This window comes from Pseudorasbora parva, chromosome 10 (genome assembly GCF_024679245.1).
Source record: "Pseudorasbora parva isolate DD20220531a chromosome 10, ASM2467924v1, whole genome shotgun sequence".
Classification (NCBI taxonomy): Eukaryota; Metazoa; Chordata; class Actinopteri; order Cypriniformes; family Gobionidae; genus Pseudorasbora; species Pseudorasbora parva.
Window position 1 is genome coordinate 39,450,034 of NC_090181.1, and position 16,973 is coordinate 39,467,006.

Genomic DNA, 16,973 nt, shown 5'->3' on the forward strand with positions numbered 1-16,973 from the left:
TTGATGTTTCTCGTCGCGACTGCTCACTGGTGGTCTCCCTTGGGCTTAAGCTGCATGGTGGCTGAAGTTTGCACCGGGCTAGCGTCATCTGGGCCATCGTAATCGGCGTCCGGCATGATGTTGGGATGTTCCGCTTCTCGGCTGCGCCGCTGTTCCGTCCTGCATTGCGGCCGTGGAGCGGCTTGGACTTCTGCGCCGACCCCGGTGTGTCCACAGAAGTGCCCGAAAAAATGTTCTGCCTCCTGCATGGTGCTGCGGCGATCCCCATCGTTTGAATCGTCATGAAGACCCATCATCTGGTCTTCAGCTGTCCTGCCTCGGCGATGTCATCGGGACACTGCCGCTGGGAGAAATCTGAAACATGGAGTGGACCACAGTGTGCTGCGGAGCTAACAGAGACTTCCACCATCAGCTGTTTTCTGTTCACCATCAGCTCTGTTTCTGTTCACCATCAGCTGTTTTCTGTTCACCATCAGCTCTGTTTCTGTTCACCATCAGCTGTTTTCTGTCCACCATCAGCTGTTTTCTGTTCACCATCAGCTCTGTTTCTGTTCACCATCAGCTCTGTTTCTGTTCACCATCAGCTCTGTTTTCTGTTCACCATCAGCTGTTTTCTGTTCACCATCAGCTCTGTTTCTGTTCACCATCAGCTGTTTTCTGTCCACCATCAGCTGTTTTCTGTTCACCATCAGCTCTGTTTCTGTTCACCATCAGCTCTGTTTCTGTTCACCATCAGCTCTGTTTTCTGTTCTGTTTTCTGTGTTGGTTGATTGTTTGTAGTATTCTATATTTTTACTTGTTATTCATTTTTTGTTGTTATCCCCCCCCCCCCCTTTGTTGCACTTTGAGATTCTTCGGAATGAAAAGTGCATTATAAATAAAATCTATTATTATTATTATTATTATGTAGTGTTTACATGTTTTATGGGGCCCTTCCATAGGCGTAATGGATTTTATACTGTACAAACTGTATTTTCTATCCCCCTACACTGCCCCTGCCCCTAAACCTACCCATCACAGGAAACATTCTGCATTTTTACTTTCTCAAAAAAACTCCTTCTGTGTGATTTATAAGATGTTTTCCTTATGGGGACCAAAAAATGTTCCCACAAGGACAACGATTTCGGATATTGCCATCTTTGTGAGGACATTTTGTCCCCATAACGTAGCGATTACCAGGGGGGGAAATACTATGGTAGTCAATGGGGGCCAAAATATGCTTGGACACAAACATTCTTGCAAATATCTTCCTTTGCGTTCAGCAGAAGAAAGAAACTCATACAGGTTTGAAACAACATGAGGGAGGGAGAGTAAATGATGACAGAAATTTCATTTTTGAGTGAACTTTGCCTTTAAGAAATGTGTTAGGCCATTTGCTATTTGTGGGTTTTGAAAATATGTTTAATTGTTTTTATTAAAAACGCAGTATTCTTTAGGGAGTAGCCTAATTATGTTTTTTCACTTTTTTTCTTCAGTGAATACTGTCAAAAAATGTATCGGGAAAATTAAGGGGATGTGAGTGAACAAAACACATTTTGTGTGTTGTGTAACAAAATGTAAAAAATTATCATTCTCTTTCAGTTTTTTCCGGTTCCTTCTGCATTTGAACGCACGTGTAGATTGACAGAAAAAGGTCTCAGTTTATGAATATAAATTATGTCATTTTGGCGTTGTTTGAGGGTGGAGCGAAGATTCACTGTAAATAATTAATTATTCATGAGCCGTACGGCCCCTTACACGAAGCCACGCCCGTTTCCACTGTTCAGAGCGCAGTTTCAATAAAGCTTCCGCAGTTTGAATCATCATGGCAGCCGGTAAAGCGTCCTTGGTGGCTCTTGGACATCAGTTCTGTATGAAAAACAAGCTTCTGTCAAAGTCAACTTTGCCTGATATTATCAGCTGTATTAGAAGAGGTAAGGGTTTTCACGACAACTGAATGACAGTAATATTTCTATGATAAATGTCATTATGTTGGCTTTTGACACTGACAACCTGACAAGACAGGAACACCCAGTCTTGTAACAGTACGAGAGAAGAGTCAAAGAGAAATATATTTTTATAATACTCTCCAACTAGACATTTTATAATACTCTTGTCTTGAGGACATAGTCTTCTTGAGCTGTATGTAACGTTAGTTGAAATTCACTCTTGTCTGTCTTGTCACTCTTCTGTGTACGCATACCGGCATATATTCATGTAACTTAGTGATGGGCATTCCGGCTCTTTTTCGTGAGCCCGAGCCGGCTCTTTTGGCTCATGGCTCTAAAACAAATGTTTTAACTATGACTTTGACTATGATAGGTGTGAAAACAATTCTAATTAAATTATTAAATGAAATCATACTCAAAATATCTCACAATTTATTTAAAAATGCATTGATTTATATGAAAAAAGAATACTATTAAACATTTGCATTTGGATTACAACTTTTTAATGTATAGAAACAAAATTCAAAACAAATACAATCTGAATCTAAACAACATAATAGAACCCATATTAAAGAAAAGAAAAACTGAAAGGTTTAAACTAGTCCCTCTGTTTCTTATTGTCATGTTATAACCAGCATGAACTATCTCACTAGTTATGTTATGTAGCTAGCATGAACACACAATGCTGACCATATTTTTATGAGAGAGAGAGAGAGAGAGAGAGAGAGAGAGAGAGAGAGAGAGAGAGAGAGAGAGCGTGCGTGCGTGAGTTGGCTCGGCCCTCCCTATAATATAATTAATTTTATTTATTTAATGATCTATTAATAGGTAAACAACACTATAATTGGTTGACACCACGTGTATAATTATACAATAATTATATAATTATACAGTTATTATACAATAACTGGGGTATAACTACACTGTTAGCAATTTCTGTAAATTTCACAGTAATTAACTGTAAAATGAACTGTATTTTACTGTAAGACAGTTATACAGTATGTTACTGTATTTTAAAGTTGCATTGTGGGAAATTTCCCACTGGCACCACTAAAATACAGTATTTTTAATTTACTGTAAATCAAAATACAGTATAAAAAAATGAGCGCGAAACCTGACCAATCACAGAACGGCTTGTTTGGCGAGAGAAAAATGAGCGTGAAACCTGACCAATCACAGAAAGGCTTTTATTTCTGCTTGGAGAAGGAAGAAAAAAGAAGACAGGAACAGATGCAAGAACATGTCAGCTGCAAAGGTTTGTGCAAATATTCTTACTTATTCTTTGTATATTTTATATTTGTAGTTTAATTAAACAACGCCACCTCACATACATAACGTTACTGTGTGGAGAGACTGTGAGAGCTCAGAGAGATTTGTGGCGCCACTCATTCCAAATATTAATATTTCTTTTTTTTATTTCCTTTTTATGGACGTTTCACCATCAAAATATGGACATAAGCTGGTCTCTGTCTTAGGTTTGACGACCACGTTATGAGCAGGTGAGTGTTCACGTGAAAAAACGAGCTTTTGTGGGTTTAACGTTAGTTTAAAATCAGTCATTTACCCCCGCTAAAAGTTACACAATCGTCTGCCGATAACCTATTACGTACCCCATATAAATGTTCAGCATGCATTTATTGTTAGAATAAAACACGCAATGTTCGTATGCAAGCACTGTGGCGTCTTATTTGCCTTTATTAATTATGCCAAAGGGCACAAAAACATGGAGAACTTCAGGTTTGCGTGTGGAGTTCGTTCCTGAATCCCCGTGCACGTGCCAAAGCCTCTCCGCACTTCAGTCACACATGTACCGCAAACACAGAAAGGCCGCGGCGCACATAACGAACAGATCGGAACAGCACGATCTGATTTCTAGATTCAGCGTTGAAGGTTGTCCACTGTACAGTGTCGACCAAATGGGCCAGTCTTTGTCCACACGAAGCCAGAGCTTTTCGTATCTGATCTTTTTTCCCCCCTCGTTTCTTCATATCTAAGATTGTACATTCGAGATGCTCTCTCTCTCTCTCTCTCTCTCTCTCTCTCTCTCTCTCTCTCTCTCTCTCTCTCTCTCTATATATATATATATATATATATAAATTAATGTCAATGTCAGATTTCTGGCTCTAAAAAGTATTTATAGTAGTTATAATTTATCATTTTCATTAAAAGAGATTAATATACTGATGTATGTATTAACTATTAATAATAATTAAAATTAATTAAACATTTAAATGGATAGCAGCAATAATATATTTTGTCAGCACCTCTAGTAAATTTCATATTATTTATAATTGTTGTTTATAATTGTTATAATTGCATAACCATGGGAGAAATGTGAACTCTATTTGTAACAAAAAAAGTTGATTGTCAATTTATCCAGAATCATGTAGTTCTAGGATAGTTTTTTAAAAGCAAACATGTTGCTTTATTTGTAGCATGTTCATTATTCATCCATGTTTAATATTCTGCTTAACATCTCCTTTAATAAGTTTTGAATAACCAGGGTAACTAAATGATGATAATCATTTTTGAATAACAAAGGTAGGCCTAAGTAAATCATGATTGTCAGTTTTGGGTAAACTATCCTTTTAAACTAATAACAAAAGCTCCATCTACATACTGTCACTGACACCAAAATAAAATGTGAAATGTTTTTCAGAAGTTAAACACTACATTTATCAATTTATTATTATTATTTTAGGGGATTCAGTTCTACACAGAAAAATGCATTGATGCTGGCAATTGAAACATCGAGTACCAAGTGGAAGCAACCAATACTTTGGAGTTTTCAGAGGTAAGTACATCTTGCAGTATGCTATAATATTAAACATCAAAGGGATAGTCCAACCAAATGCAATCCAAATGAAAAGGAAAGTTCTGTCATCACTTACTACTTCAGTGAAACACAAAAGAAGATATTTTGAAGATGTTTACATATAATATTTTGAAGTGATGAAAACTTTCATATTTGGGTTGGCTATCCCTTTTAAAGTCACAATATCTATGATGTATAGAATATTCAAAAACCAGTAGAACAATGTTATGCATTTTGTAGATTTGTGTACTTACTAGTGTTGTCAAAAGTACCAACTACAAAATCAAGTTGGTATTGAAATTAAAAAAATGTTACTACTAGCATTCACTCCAATCACAGATATACTACGAGCATGTGAACACTATGGTGAATCAGAGGTGTTTAAGAATCCGTTCAGAAATGCAAATATTATCAATTTTTTTTAATTTCAGTACCGACTTGGTACCTCAGTTGGTACTTTTGACAACAGTAGTAATTGCATTCATTTTTGATTTTATAAAATGTATATGAACAAACTTTTACATCTTTAATAAGGTTAAGGCTTCTTTTGTGCTGTTATAAGCTGTTTGAATAGTTATCAAGGAGCTCTAAAGACCGGTTACACTCACTACGTGAATGAATCACGTTTGTGCCGAAGACTCATGGTATATGAATGTGAATCAATGCAATGTAGAAACTCAAAAACTAAAACAAACATTCACCTTCAATCCATGAACGCATCCATAACGTATTCTGCAATCTCAGTGTTTCAGTCTGTGTTTCTTATTTTAATAGAGTTAAATGAATAGTTCATCCAAAAATGAAACTTCTGTTATTAACTCACCCTCATGTTGTTCCAAACTTTAACAAATTAAGATGTTTTTAATCTCATAATTTTTGTCCATCCACTGAATGTCCACTTAACCAAAATATCCCGTTTCAAAAAGTGCATATGGATTCAAATCATATGGATTACTTTAACATTGTCTTTATGCACTTGATGCTAAAAAACTTTGGTTGACTGGATAGACAAAAATAAAGAGAGAGAGAGATTAATTTATTTTTATTCTGAAAATGAACCAGTCTAATGGGTTTGAAACAACATAAGTGTGAGTAAATGACACCAATGTTTAAAATGTTTTTACACATCAAATGATCTTACAAATTCTTTCTTTTATGTAAAGGTCCACTGTGAGGATTAACCCTGACCACAGCAAGTGCTCCTCAAAGTTCCAGGTCAGCAACAGAAGTGGAAAGATAGTAGCCTGACAAGCCTGACCCACATCAAGATGTTTGGTCTGGAAACTCTCCATTGACGGCTCAATCCGAGGGGCGGGATAAACGGTTGTCTTTCAAACTCTCTGTGCACGCGATAGGATAGCGCTACACCAACCAGAGCAACGTGAAGTGGAGCTAGTTGATATATTAAACATTCGCCGTATCCGGACGGCTAAACTCCGAACACATCTTCCCTTCTTAAGAATGACTTCAGTGCCGCTCTTTGTTCTTTTCTCAGAGAAAAGCTTAACTCCAAGTCTTCCAGAGTCGCGGTCAAAGCTGATTCGACAGACCGCCGTTCACCAGTTTCTGTGTTTACTAGTAGCACGCAAGCGCAACTCTGCCGTCATTATGTTAAGCCCCGCCCACCGACTCTATACACGATGTGATTGGTATCTTTTGTATTTTTTGCAATTACCTTTTTTATTTTTCACTCTATGGCGGAAAAAAGCTTCCATAACTAAGCAAAAACTTTTTTCTTAAATGTTGTTTCCTGTTTTTTTCTTCTTCTGTTATTATTAATCTTTGTCTTCTTGTTCTGGTTTATTATTATTTGTAGACTTTTTTTACTTTCTTTTTTTTACTGTACAGCCCTTCTTTTGAATTTGTAAGTTTTTATGACTGACTCTGTTCATGAATAGTCTTAATGTTATGTTTAAAAGTTGCTGCAGGCTTTCAGAAAACAAAGTTTTACAACTGAATGATTAAAAAAATAAATAATAATAATTAAGCAGTTGTCATTGCTTCTTTTTATTGTTATTTATGAGGACCTGTTGAAATATAGTAATTGGCAATTTGTACAGTTTTACAGTAAAGGAAAATTGGGAAATGATTTACAGTAAATTAATAAAATTTCACAGTAAAAATATATGGTACTGTAAAACAAATTACAGTAAGATAAACTGTACTGTAAATAGTAATACAGTATTTTTACTGTAAGTTAGTTTACAGTAAGTTACTGGCAACCAGCTGCCAGTAAGTTACTGTAATTTCTACAGGAAATTTTTTACAGTGTATGTACTAATACTGGTCCTACCCCTAAACCTAACCTTAAGCCATGTAGTTGCCTTTTATACACTTTCTTAGATAAGAGTGCTGTAAGTGCACACACTGTAAAATAAAGTGTGACCCATGCTCTCTTGTTTAACTCAATCTCATGATACACTTTTCTGTGTTGAAGGGCTTGCCACAAGTGTGCTGTCTCAGACAGTTGAAGAGCCCAGTGCCACGACCTCTCCAAGCAGCAGTTTTGGTGGACCCTTGGAGCATTACAACAGTCTTATTCGAGATGGACAGTTACGAGAAGATTTGCAGCAAAAGGCTGTCATGGAAAAACTGGATCAGATGCAAAAGAATCTTCGAGGGTACAGCAATGACCGCTTATCTTTTTTTTCAAAGGTAAACGACACAAAGTTGTGTGGCCTGTATCCGCCAAAATATACCCTGCAGATACTTTGAAAGTGTTTTCATCCAATTATAACTTGTACTGTATATGTTTTTGATTCTTTTACATCTGCAACAGATCTTCTCCCAGAAAAAGCCACCAAAAGGTTATTACATATTTGGAGATGTTGGTAAGTTTCGCAACGTTATCTTGTGGCTGTCACATAGTGTCAGGTAAACTTTCTTGTGCTGGAAATAAATTGCTCAGTTCAATGTGAATTTCATAATTTACAGGCACAGGAAAAACTATGGTTATGGACATGTTTTATAACCATGTAGAGACAGAGAAGAAAAAAAGGGTCCATTTTCATGGATTCATGTTGGATGTACATAAACGTAAGTTTGTTATGACTATATGATTATGTACTCCTGTTAAAATGTACTCTCTCAATGTTTTTGCACTGATAATTCTAGTCATTTTATATTTATTTATTTATTGTTTTTACTATAACTATTTGTTTAATACATTTTATTACTACCAATTAACATTTGGCATTTATTAAACTGCCAGCACAAGCCTCAAGCTGTTTTCTATTATTGTCTGATATGGACATATTTTTTTATGTGGTTTATTTTCAATGCCTTTTTTAAGGTGAAGCCACACAAGCTTGACTCAAGGTCCATCATTTAATACATATTTAAAAAGTTTGAAGGACTGAAATATTCCTGGAGCCCAAAATTATGGAGCCCAGTTTATGATTAAACTGATGCCAAAAGAGTAAAGTTCCCATTATTTGCTCTCACTCAGATACAGTCATGTTTATGTAGGAATCCATCGGCTCAAGCAAAGTTTACCCAAAAGGAAAGTGGGCAAAATGGCAAAGGCTTACGACCCCATTGCTCCGGTTGCTGAAGAAATCAGTGAGGAGGCCTGCCTTCTGTGTTTTGACGAGTTTCAGGTGAATGTTTTACTTTACTAATTGTATCTGTGCAATCGTATCAAGCTTTGTCCATTTATCAAGCTAAGCTGCAGTGACAATCAAGCCGGTACAGAGAGTAATCAGTATTGAATTTTTAAGGTTTCTTTTGCTTTCTCTGTTCATTAGGTCACTGACATTGCAGATGCCATGATCCTTAAGCAGCTCTTTGAGAACCTCTTCCTGAATGGGGTTGTAGTTGTTGCCACGTCCAACCGGCCACCTGATGGTATGAAGCAAATAATCCAGAAAAGTGTCAAAATATTGATATGTTGTCACTGGAGTGTATGTAGGTGTTATATGTGTTCACCTGGGTATGTGGGTGACATAGTTGCTTGTACTTAAAAGCAGAGGGGGACAAAGTACACAACTTGATTACTTGAGTGAAAGTAAAAGTACTACTGGTCAAATATTACTCCTTTACAAGTGAAAGTTGTAAACAGATTTTTACTTAAAGCTGCTGTCCAAAACGTCTTTTTGTGTTCAAGATTTACAAAAATTATATTGTAACATGAATCCATTTTCCAAATCGTGTTTTTGTCTTACCCTTAAAGGGGTCATATAATGCCATTTTTGCCAAGTTAATATGATTATTTAGTGTCTAAATTAAAACTTTGTAATATACTTTAATTAAAAATTCAATTTGGTATTCTAAGAAATTACTCATTTAACCTGGTGAAAAACAGCTCTGTTTTCAGCAAGCCGTTTCTGTGCATGTGCCTTTTATGCTAATGAGCTTTGCTCACCCCGCCCCTCTGTTCTGTGGGGGCTTTGAGTGTGAAGCGCTGCTTAGACAACAGGAGAAAGTTTTTCGCAGTTTTGGGAAATTGTATTGTAAAAATACTGGAGGATGGAAATGCCAAGATGCACATAAATTCGAAAAATGTGCATAAAAACTTGTGCACTCAATTGAGGCAGCTTTTTTTTTATTTTTATTCAATGAAAATAAATGTGCATAAACTACAATAAAAAACAAACACATTTACCAAATAAATCCCTCAATGTGCAACAAAAGTTCCCAAATTCCTGTTTGCTCTAAGAACAATATATTGTTTTACAGATCTGTACAAAAATGGGTTGCAGAGGGTGAACTTTGTCCCATTCATAGCTGTGCTAAAGGTAAGCACTTCAGCATTGTTCATTATCATTGTTCATTGTTCAATACACTTAGCACAGTGTTCATTATTTGCTGAACTTAATGCCCTTGTTGAACATTTGGTAATAAGATCCAATTTTTTATTTTGTTATTTTCTTTTGGAACTACTGCATGTTATCAAATGTCTTTTAAACAGGAGTATTGCCAAACACTACGTCTGGATTCTGGAATAGATTATCGGAGAAGAAATCGTCCTGGAGCCGGAAAACTCTTCTTCCTGTGAGTAAATTCATTGTGTTGTACAAAATCAGATGTTACTACATTAATTTAGATGCTCTCAATCATTTCAATAAAGCCAGACTCGGACTACAGGAGTTTTTAAATCTTAAAGGGGTGATGAATTGAGAAATCAACTTTCCCTTGAGCCTTTGATATATAAAATGTAAGTTTCTGAGCTGAAAACTTCCTTGTTAATCAAAGAAAAGCATATATTGACACCAGGCCCAGAAAACGAGAGCTCTCAAATATATATTGATCAATCACGTAATATAATGGGGAAACACTAGCCGGGATGCCAGCCGAACCTAGCCCCGCCCACAATTTTTTAGGTCGGGCAGTTCGGTCTGGCCTTGCTCCATAGAGGAGTAATTATCCCCAAACAGAAACTTTTCGGACCAATGAAATCATCAGGGCAGGCTTTAGACTATGACGGACAGATGATCAACAGTAACGTAATCATCACGTCATCAAAGGGGCTTGGATTATATTTGTTTGAATCCTAAACGGAGAACTTGTTTGTATATGCATTCACCTTCACAATTTCTCTCAGAAATGATGATCACGTTGGGTAAGTACTCTGTGTATCATTACATTCTTTAATTTTTTAACACCGGCAAAGATTGTGTATTCCAGCCTGATTTCAGCGCGCGTGACAGGGTTGCCAAGTTTTTACAACAAAACCCGCCAACTACTAGCCCTAAAAAATAGCTTCTCGGGGGATTCTCCGGGGAAAAAATGGTGTTTGGGGGGTAAAATGTGTGTTATTCTGGCAAGATTGCCTGCTAAAATTCGCACTCATGGGTCTATATATCACATAATAGTCGCTTCAAACCGCGGCCATAGAAAACAACCCGTGGAAAAAACGAGGACTTGGCTACAGTGCAGTTGAACTCTGTTGACATTTGACAATGCGTCGCTTCGTTGCTCTGATTGGTTGTAGGTCTCTCCAAAGCCCCTTTCACACTGCGATTCCGGCAAATACACGGATAATGCGACCCGGCATTTGTTCCCGGGCTGCTAGATTTGGTCCATTCACACAGCCAGCGAAATACCATAATATGTGCGCTTTCACACAACGCTTAACGGTCCCGGGTCGAGTTGACACGTGACATCCTGATGTGACGTATAATGGCGAACGATCTCAGCTTCAGCGCGGATAGTAAGGAGCTCTGTAGTCGCGACTTGTGTCCAGTTTGCGCACATTTCTGCTTGTTTAATTTTTGTTTCTTTTGTATACGAACACTCTCTGCGTTTAAAACACCGACTAGCTCTTCTGGCACTGCAGGGTTGTATTATTGAAAAAACAAGCTCTAGGAGTCGCACGATAACTACGTACACGTTGCGGCATTAGTTTCGGCTTTTGTTCACACAGCGCTCGTCCCGGGTCTAATAACGCAATATTACTAGGTCCCCCACCCGGGTCGAATTCGGTAATCAATGCCGGGACGTGGTTGCTTTCACACAGAAGGCGACCCGGCAATGTTCCGGGAATATTGCGGGTCCGACGTGCAGTGTGAAAGGGGTTCAATTGAGGTGGTTCAACTTTCCTGGTTCGGTTGAAACACGCCCCATAATCACAGCCCAATGGAGCAGTTTCAGACTCATATTCTGACTAGAATTGAGTATGACCATGTCAGGCTAGGGAAACACCGCATCTACAGATAAATGTGTAAACCTGCTTCTGTAGCCCCGCCCACCGATTCGTGGAGCTAAGCGGATCGCGTTACCGAGCAATAAACACGCCGAAGATAGCAAAATATTGTGCTGTGCCTTGTTTGCTTCATTTCACTGCGGAATTGTTTGTAAAAGAGACACAGGTGGACACTTGATTTGCAGACATATTGAGATTAAAACACAATGCTGGGCCTTCTATATTTGATCCGACAAGAATGCAACACAATTATGTGAGTAAAACATGTTTTGTTTTTTTACATGTGATTGTATTGCATTGTTACAGATCGTTTTAAATATGTGTATGTGTCTAACGACATACCTTAGCATGCTGTCACAGGCTGGAGAATACTTTATTTGTTGGTTCATTAAGATTTGGGATATGACTTGGACATGTAATGTTATGGGCCGGGGCTCTCAAAGCCCAACGTCCTGGGCTATGCATTTTCCAGACAAGCTACCAAAATGTAAGCCTCTCTTGACGTAATATTTGAAGGCTGTGTATGTGTGCGAGTGTGCTTGTGCATGGTTCACGGTTATATCCATCGATCGGATGGGCCAAGTAATTCAAAAATGTGTTTTTTTTAGAACATTGGGAGGGGTGAATCGGGCAAAAATCGTCCTGAAACTCCTGTAGTCTGAGCCTGGCTTAAAGAGTTTGTTCACCCAAAAATTTAATTGATGTCATTAATGACTCACCCTGATGTTGTTCCACACCCGTAAGACCTCCGTTCATCATCAGAACACAGTTTAAGATATTTTATATTTAGTCGGAGAGAGTGTATGCACACTATACTGTCCATGTCCAGAAAGGGAATAAAACCAAATCGAAGTAGTCCATATGTGACATCAGTTAGTTCATTAGAATCTCTTGAAGCATCAAAAATACATTTTGGTCCAAAAATACAAAAACTACGACTTTAAGTTGACTCTTTCTTTAATCACGGACATGCATCTTTAAATTGATTCTGAAGTATTTAAAGCTGTGTAATTTCTAAGTAAAACTAAGTATCTTCAAACAATTCAAAATTCCAACATTACATGAGACCTTGGGCCACTTTCGATTATATTTGAATTGCTTCCTTATATTTGTCTCTTTATATTAAGATGGAATAGGAAAAGGTATTTAACATTCAAAACATGACATGCTTCTGCCTGAACAGTGAGTGTTGTTAGCACTTTGACCAAGTATCTGTAAATAAAAAAAGTGATGAATTATGTATTACATATTTTTTTATCTAGTTCCAGTGAACCTGATGCTGATACAACACTCGATAAACTTTTTGATGAGATGGCCTTTAAACAGAATGACAGTAAGTTGGTTGCTGATGTGTTCTCAATTGTTTATTAGCTGATGGTGTATCAATAAAAAAACTCTTAACAAAAAGTGTTCTAATGACATTAAATGTTTCATAAAATAGCTGCATCCAAAATTTCATAAATTACGAATTACTGGCCCTATTTTTTTTTTTTACCTGCCATGCAAACTTCATTCAGGTTGATTTTGTTTATCACAGTTACCCGACCCAGATCTATTAAGGTACATGGCAGGATATTGACACTTGACAAAGCATGTGGGACCATAGCAGACTGCACCTTTGAGGAGCTGTGTGACCGGGTAAGCTTGAGTTTTTCATACCTACTCACATTCAGTCAAAAACAACTAGAATCAATGAGTATTGTGTTGTTTTTACTCTTAGCCTATCGGAGCCAGTGACTACCTGGAGATGTCTGCTGTGTTTGACACAGTTTTCATCCGAAACATTCCTCTGCTTAATTTGAACAAGAAGACGCAGGCCAGACGCTTCATAACTCTCATTGACACACTATATGAGCACAAGGTAAATCGTTAAACGCTTGTGATTGTTGTTGCAAGGTCTTAAAGGAACCTCTGACTGTTGGGTGAAATATCTCCACAGGTTCGTGTGGTGCTGAAGGCAGAGGCTCCATTAGATGAGCTGTTTGTTCATGAACATCACGACGATCATGACCCTCACGACACTCATGTTTTATTTGATGATCTGGGCATTTCAAGGGTAATTTACAAATCATTTCCCATTTACAATCTGTAAAAAATATTTTTTGCAAGCTGGATTTTGTCATTAGAATCTGAAGGTGATTAGCCTGACAAGCCAGACCCACATCAAGATGTTGGGTCTGGGAACTCACCAATTCACCATTGACAGGGCTCAGTCTGAGGGGCGGGATAAACGTTTGTCTTTCAAACTCCCTCTACTCTCAATTGGATAGCGCTTCAACCAACCAGAGCAATGTGAAGCGGATCTAGTTGATAGATTAAACTTTCGTCGTATTCGGTCGGCAAAAGTCCAAACACATCTTTCCTTCTTAAGATTGATTTCAGTGCCGTTCTTTTCTCAGAGGAAAGCTTAACTCCAAGTCTTCCAGAGTTGAGGCCAAAGCTGATTCGAAAGACCGCCATTCGCCAGGTTCTTTGTTTACAAGCACGCAACTCTGCCGTCATTGTTAAGCCCGTCCACCGACTCTATACACGATGTGATTGGCCCGACCAGAGTTTGGTTTTTACAGCTCAGACATGTATTGAGAGTTGCTAGACGACACTCGCGGCAGATTAGATTTGGGTGCGTCTAGATTTCTAGGCTAGAAGGTACACGGGGTAACTTCTTGACACAGGGCCCACGACTGATCTAAAGTATCCAGATAGGAATGTGCTGCCCGTTCTGAATGGAAAAGTTCCAGAGGAACATCTGTCTGCAACATTGCTCAGAAAGTGATAGAAGCCCCTGAAATTGTATCCGACTATCAAGTAAACTTTATTTATATAGCGCTTTTTACAATGCTGATTGTTTCCAAGCAGTATTAAACAGGAAAATAATGCAACAGAATTTGATTCAGCTTTACAGCCGCTCTGGAGAAAACAGTGATGTTATCAGCTCTTTTCAATTGTCATAGTGTCAATGTGGGCAGATCAGTAATATAGTTGAAATAGTTAATTGAGTTTAGTAATTAAATTTGGATATTTAGATATTTAGTTAGTGGATATTTAAAATGTAGTGTCTCAAACTGAGCAATCCAAGCCAAAGGCGACAGTGGCAAGGAACCAAAACTCCATCAGGGCATGATGGAGAAAAATAAACCTTGGGAGAAACCAGACTCAGTTGGGGTGCCAGTTCTCCTCTGGCCTATTATGAAACAGTGTATGATTATTATTCTGGCAACCTTACAGGTCAGAAATCATATTAGATGCGTATTATTGAATTATATTCATATTAGATATTTGAAAGATCGGAGGCATCACGCCGGAGACAGGTTTATTGATGATGACGATTAGTGTCGATTAAACAGTTATTAAATAGGAATATTTGAAGGATCGGAGCATTCACAACTATCCTTTTATATGTTTATTTCCACTTCCATTCCAAAGTTTGGGTTTAGGATTTTATATAATATATATATATAATTTCATGCATCCTCGATGGAAAAAAGTATTAATTTATTAATTAATTTAAAAGACAACTTTAGAACAGTAAAACATGTTTTGACCAAAATCCATCCCACAAACTATAAATATGATAAAATTATATTAATTATATTAATAAGTTATATTTTGCTCAAATAAAATGAAGCCTATTTTCGGTTCTATTTACTATGCTATATATCCCACCATTTTTTCCACCATTAATGTTATTTAAAGAATCTCATTACTGCTAAACAACAGTATTTTAATGGTAAGATATCTATATATCGTGTTACTGAATGTAATTTACTCTTATATAAGTGCATTGGAGTAACAAGAATTACTGTTGAGTGTTCAGATTTGTTAAGGTAATGTGATAATATCATTGCATGAGCCTCTGAATGGTCTTAAAAATAGAAGACTTTAGAAACCTTGCTGTGTTGATCTTTTCACATTGACGGGCGGCAGTGATTTGATTAGCTCTTTTAATGTGTCAGGATGCAGGGAGCTCGCTGGCGATCTTCACGGGAGAGGAGGAGGTGTTCGCCTTCCAGAGGACAGTATCTCGCCTTATTGAGATGCAGACAGAGGAGTACTGGGTTGCAGGAGAGCGGAGCTCTAAGTAGCTTTTATCATTACTAACTCCATATACAGCAGCCATCTCAACTATCATAAGACTCAGCCTCTCGTGAGGTCTTGGGATCAACTCCATTTTGATTTGGTGAGGATTGTATTTTAATCAGAACTGTATGGTATAATGCTGCACTTTATAAACGCACATGCAAATATGGACTTGGTCTTGAAAGATGGGCAGGTTTGTTGGAAGGATCTGGATTTGGATCTGCCAAAGATAATGTATGTTTGAAATCAGACTGCCTTTCTGGTTTGTAAAATGTTTTATTGACAACCTATAGTTGTCAGATTTATGATATGCAACCTATTTAAGATTAATGTATGCATTAAAAATTATTTTAACTTGTATTATTTTCTCATTGTTCTGAAGCTTTCTCTAGTACTTCTGTTTCAGGTCTAGGCTGTCTGCAGGTATGTGTAATGTGGTAAATGAATTATTGTTTGTGTCCATAATATGCGAATATCATTAGTCATCATGTATATTTAGGTCTAAGGAAGGAGACATGGTAACTCGGACCTTTGCTCTACATACCTGAGAGATTCATTCTCATTCATTGGTGGTAATTGCTAAGTCAAGCTCATATTTATAATTTGGGGTTTGTTCAAATCCATAATCATAAGTATTACATGTTGGTGTTTATCTTGTCTTTAGCACACATTGTGCATGAATGATACCTTAGATTTGTTTGGCTTGTTGAGTAGAAGGAAGTGTGCTATCACTAACTTTTGTATCTTCTATATGTAACGTGCTTTAAGCATCCAGAAAAAGTGCTATATAAATGTAACATTATTTTTATTATTATTATTAATGTGATAATTTAGAAAAGCAACTGCATAGCAATGCCTGGGAAACCATTTTTATTATTACTGTAATGTACCAAGTCATTGTTCTTATTAATATATATATTTTTAATTTCTCTCTTTAATTCGAAGACTTCTTATAGATTTACAGATTTAAATATATTTTTAAATCATGTACACTTCTGTGAGAGAGACTCCAGTCTGAGCCTGATAAGTTTTTATTTTACATGGAGCATCTTATACATATTTGCTTAACTTAAAATTATATTATTGAGATTAAGATCTAACTTTCACATTTTAATCACACACACACGAATTGTGAGGACATTCCATAGGCGTAATGGATTTTATACTGTACAAACCGTATTGTCTATCCCCTTACACTGCCCCTGCCCCTAAACCTACCCATCACAGGAAACATTCTGCATTTTTACTTTTTCAAAAAAACTCCTCCTGTGTGATTTATAAGCATTTTGAAAAGTGGGGACATGGGGTAATGTCCTGATATGTCACCATTTTCTGTAATACCTGTGTCATACACATGTTATTATACACATTTTTGTCCTGATATGTCACAAAAACAAGCACACACACACACACACACACACACACACACACACACATGTTGGTCTATGTGGTTTACAGGGACTCTCCATAGGCGTAATGGTTTTTATACTGTACAAACCGTATTTTCTAT

At 37.2% G+C, this 16,973-nt stretch overlaps 1 protein-coding gene and 1 long non-coding RNA gene across 2 annotated transcripts; both read left to right on the forward strand.

Moving 5' to 3' along the window:
* Positions 1-1,788: 1,788 nt before the first annotated feature.
* afg1la (AFG1 like ATPase a) lies at positions 1,789-15,823 on the forward strand. Its single transcript, XM_067456099.1, has 13 exons — positions 1,789-1,913; positions 7,181-7,398; positions 7,523-7,574; positions 7,678-7,779; positions 8,212-8,342; positions 8,490-8,589; positions 9,421-9,479; positions 9,653-9,735; positions 12,649-12,719; positions 12,924-13,024; positions 13,107-13,247; positions 13,326-13,442; positions 15,340-15,823. Exons 1-13 carry the CDS (start codon positions 1,805-1,807, stop codon positions 15,466-15,468), a joined length of 1,413 nt encoding a protein of 470 aa, XP_067312200.1. The 5' UTR covers positions 1,789-1,804; the 3' UTR covers positions 15,469-15,823.
* Positions 3,130-6,610, forward strand: LOC137090760 (uncharacterized). The gene is made up of 4 exons (XR_010907966.1): positions 3,130-3,183; positions 3,388-3,427; positions 4,630-4,722; positions 5,907-6,610. It is a non-coding gene; the product is annotated as an uncharacterized lncRNA (long non-coding RNA).
* Positions 15,824-16,973: the final 1,150 nt, after the last annotated feature.

Bases quoted from the DNA above. Each gene is read 5' to 3' on its own strand.
- afg1la (XM_067456099.1), top strand. From the start codon at position 1,805: ATGGCAGCCGGTAAAGCGTCCTTGGTGGCTCTTGGACATCAGTTCTGT. The intron at 9,480-9,652 runs GTAAGCACTTCA...TCTTTTAAACAG, and splicing joins CATTCATAGCTGTGCTAAAG to GAGTATTGCCAAACACTACG. The intron at 9,736-12,648 runs GTGAGTAAATTC...TTTTTTATCTAG, and splicing joins GCCGGAAAACTCTTCTTCCT to TTCCAGTGAACCTGATGCTG.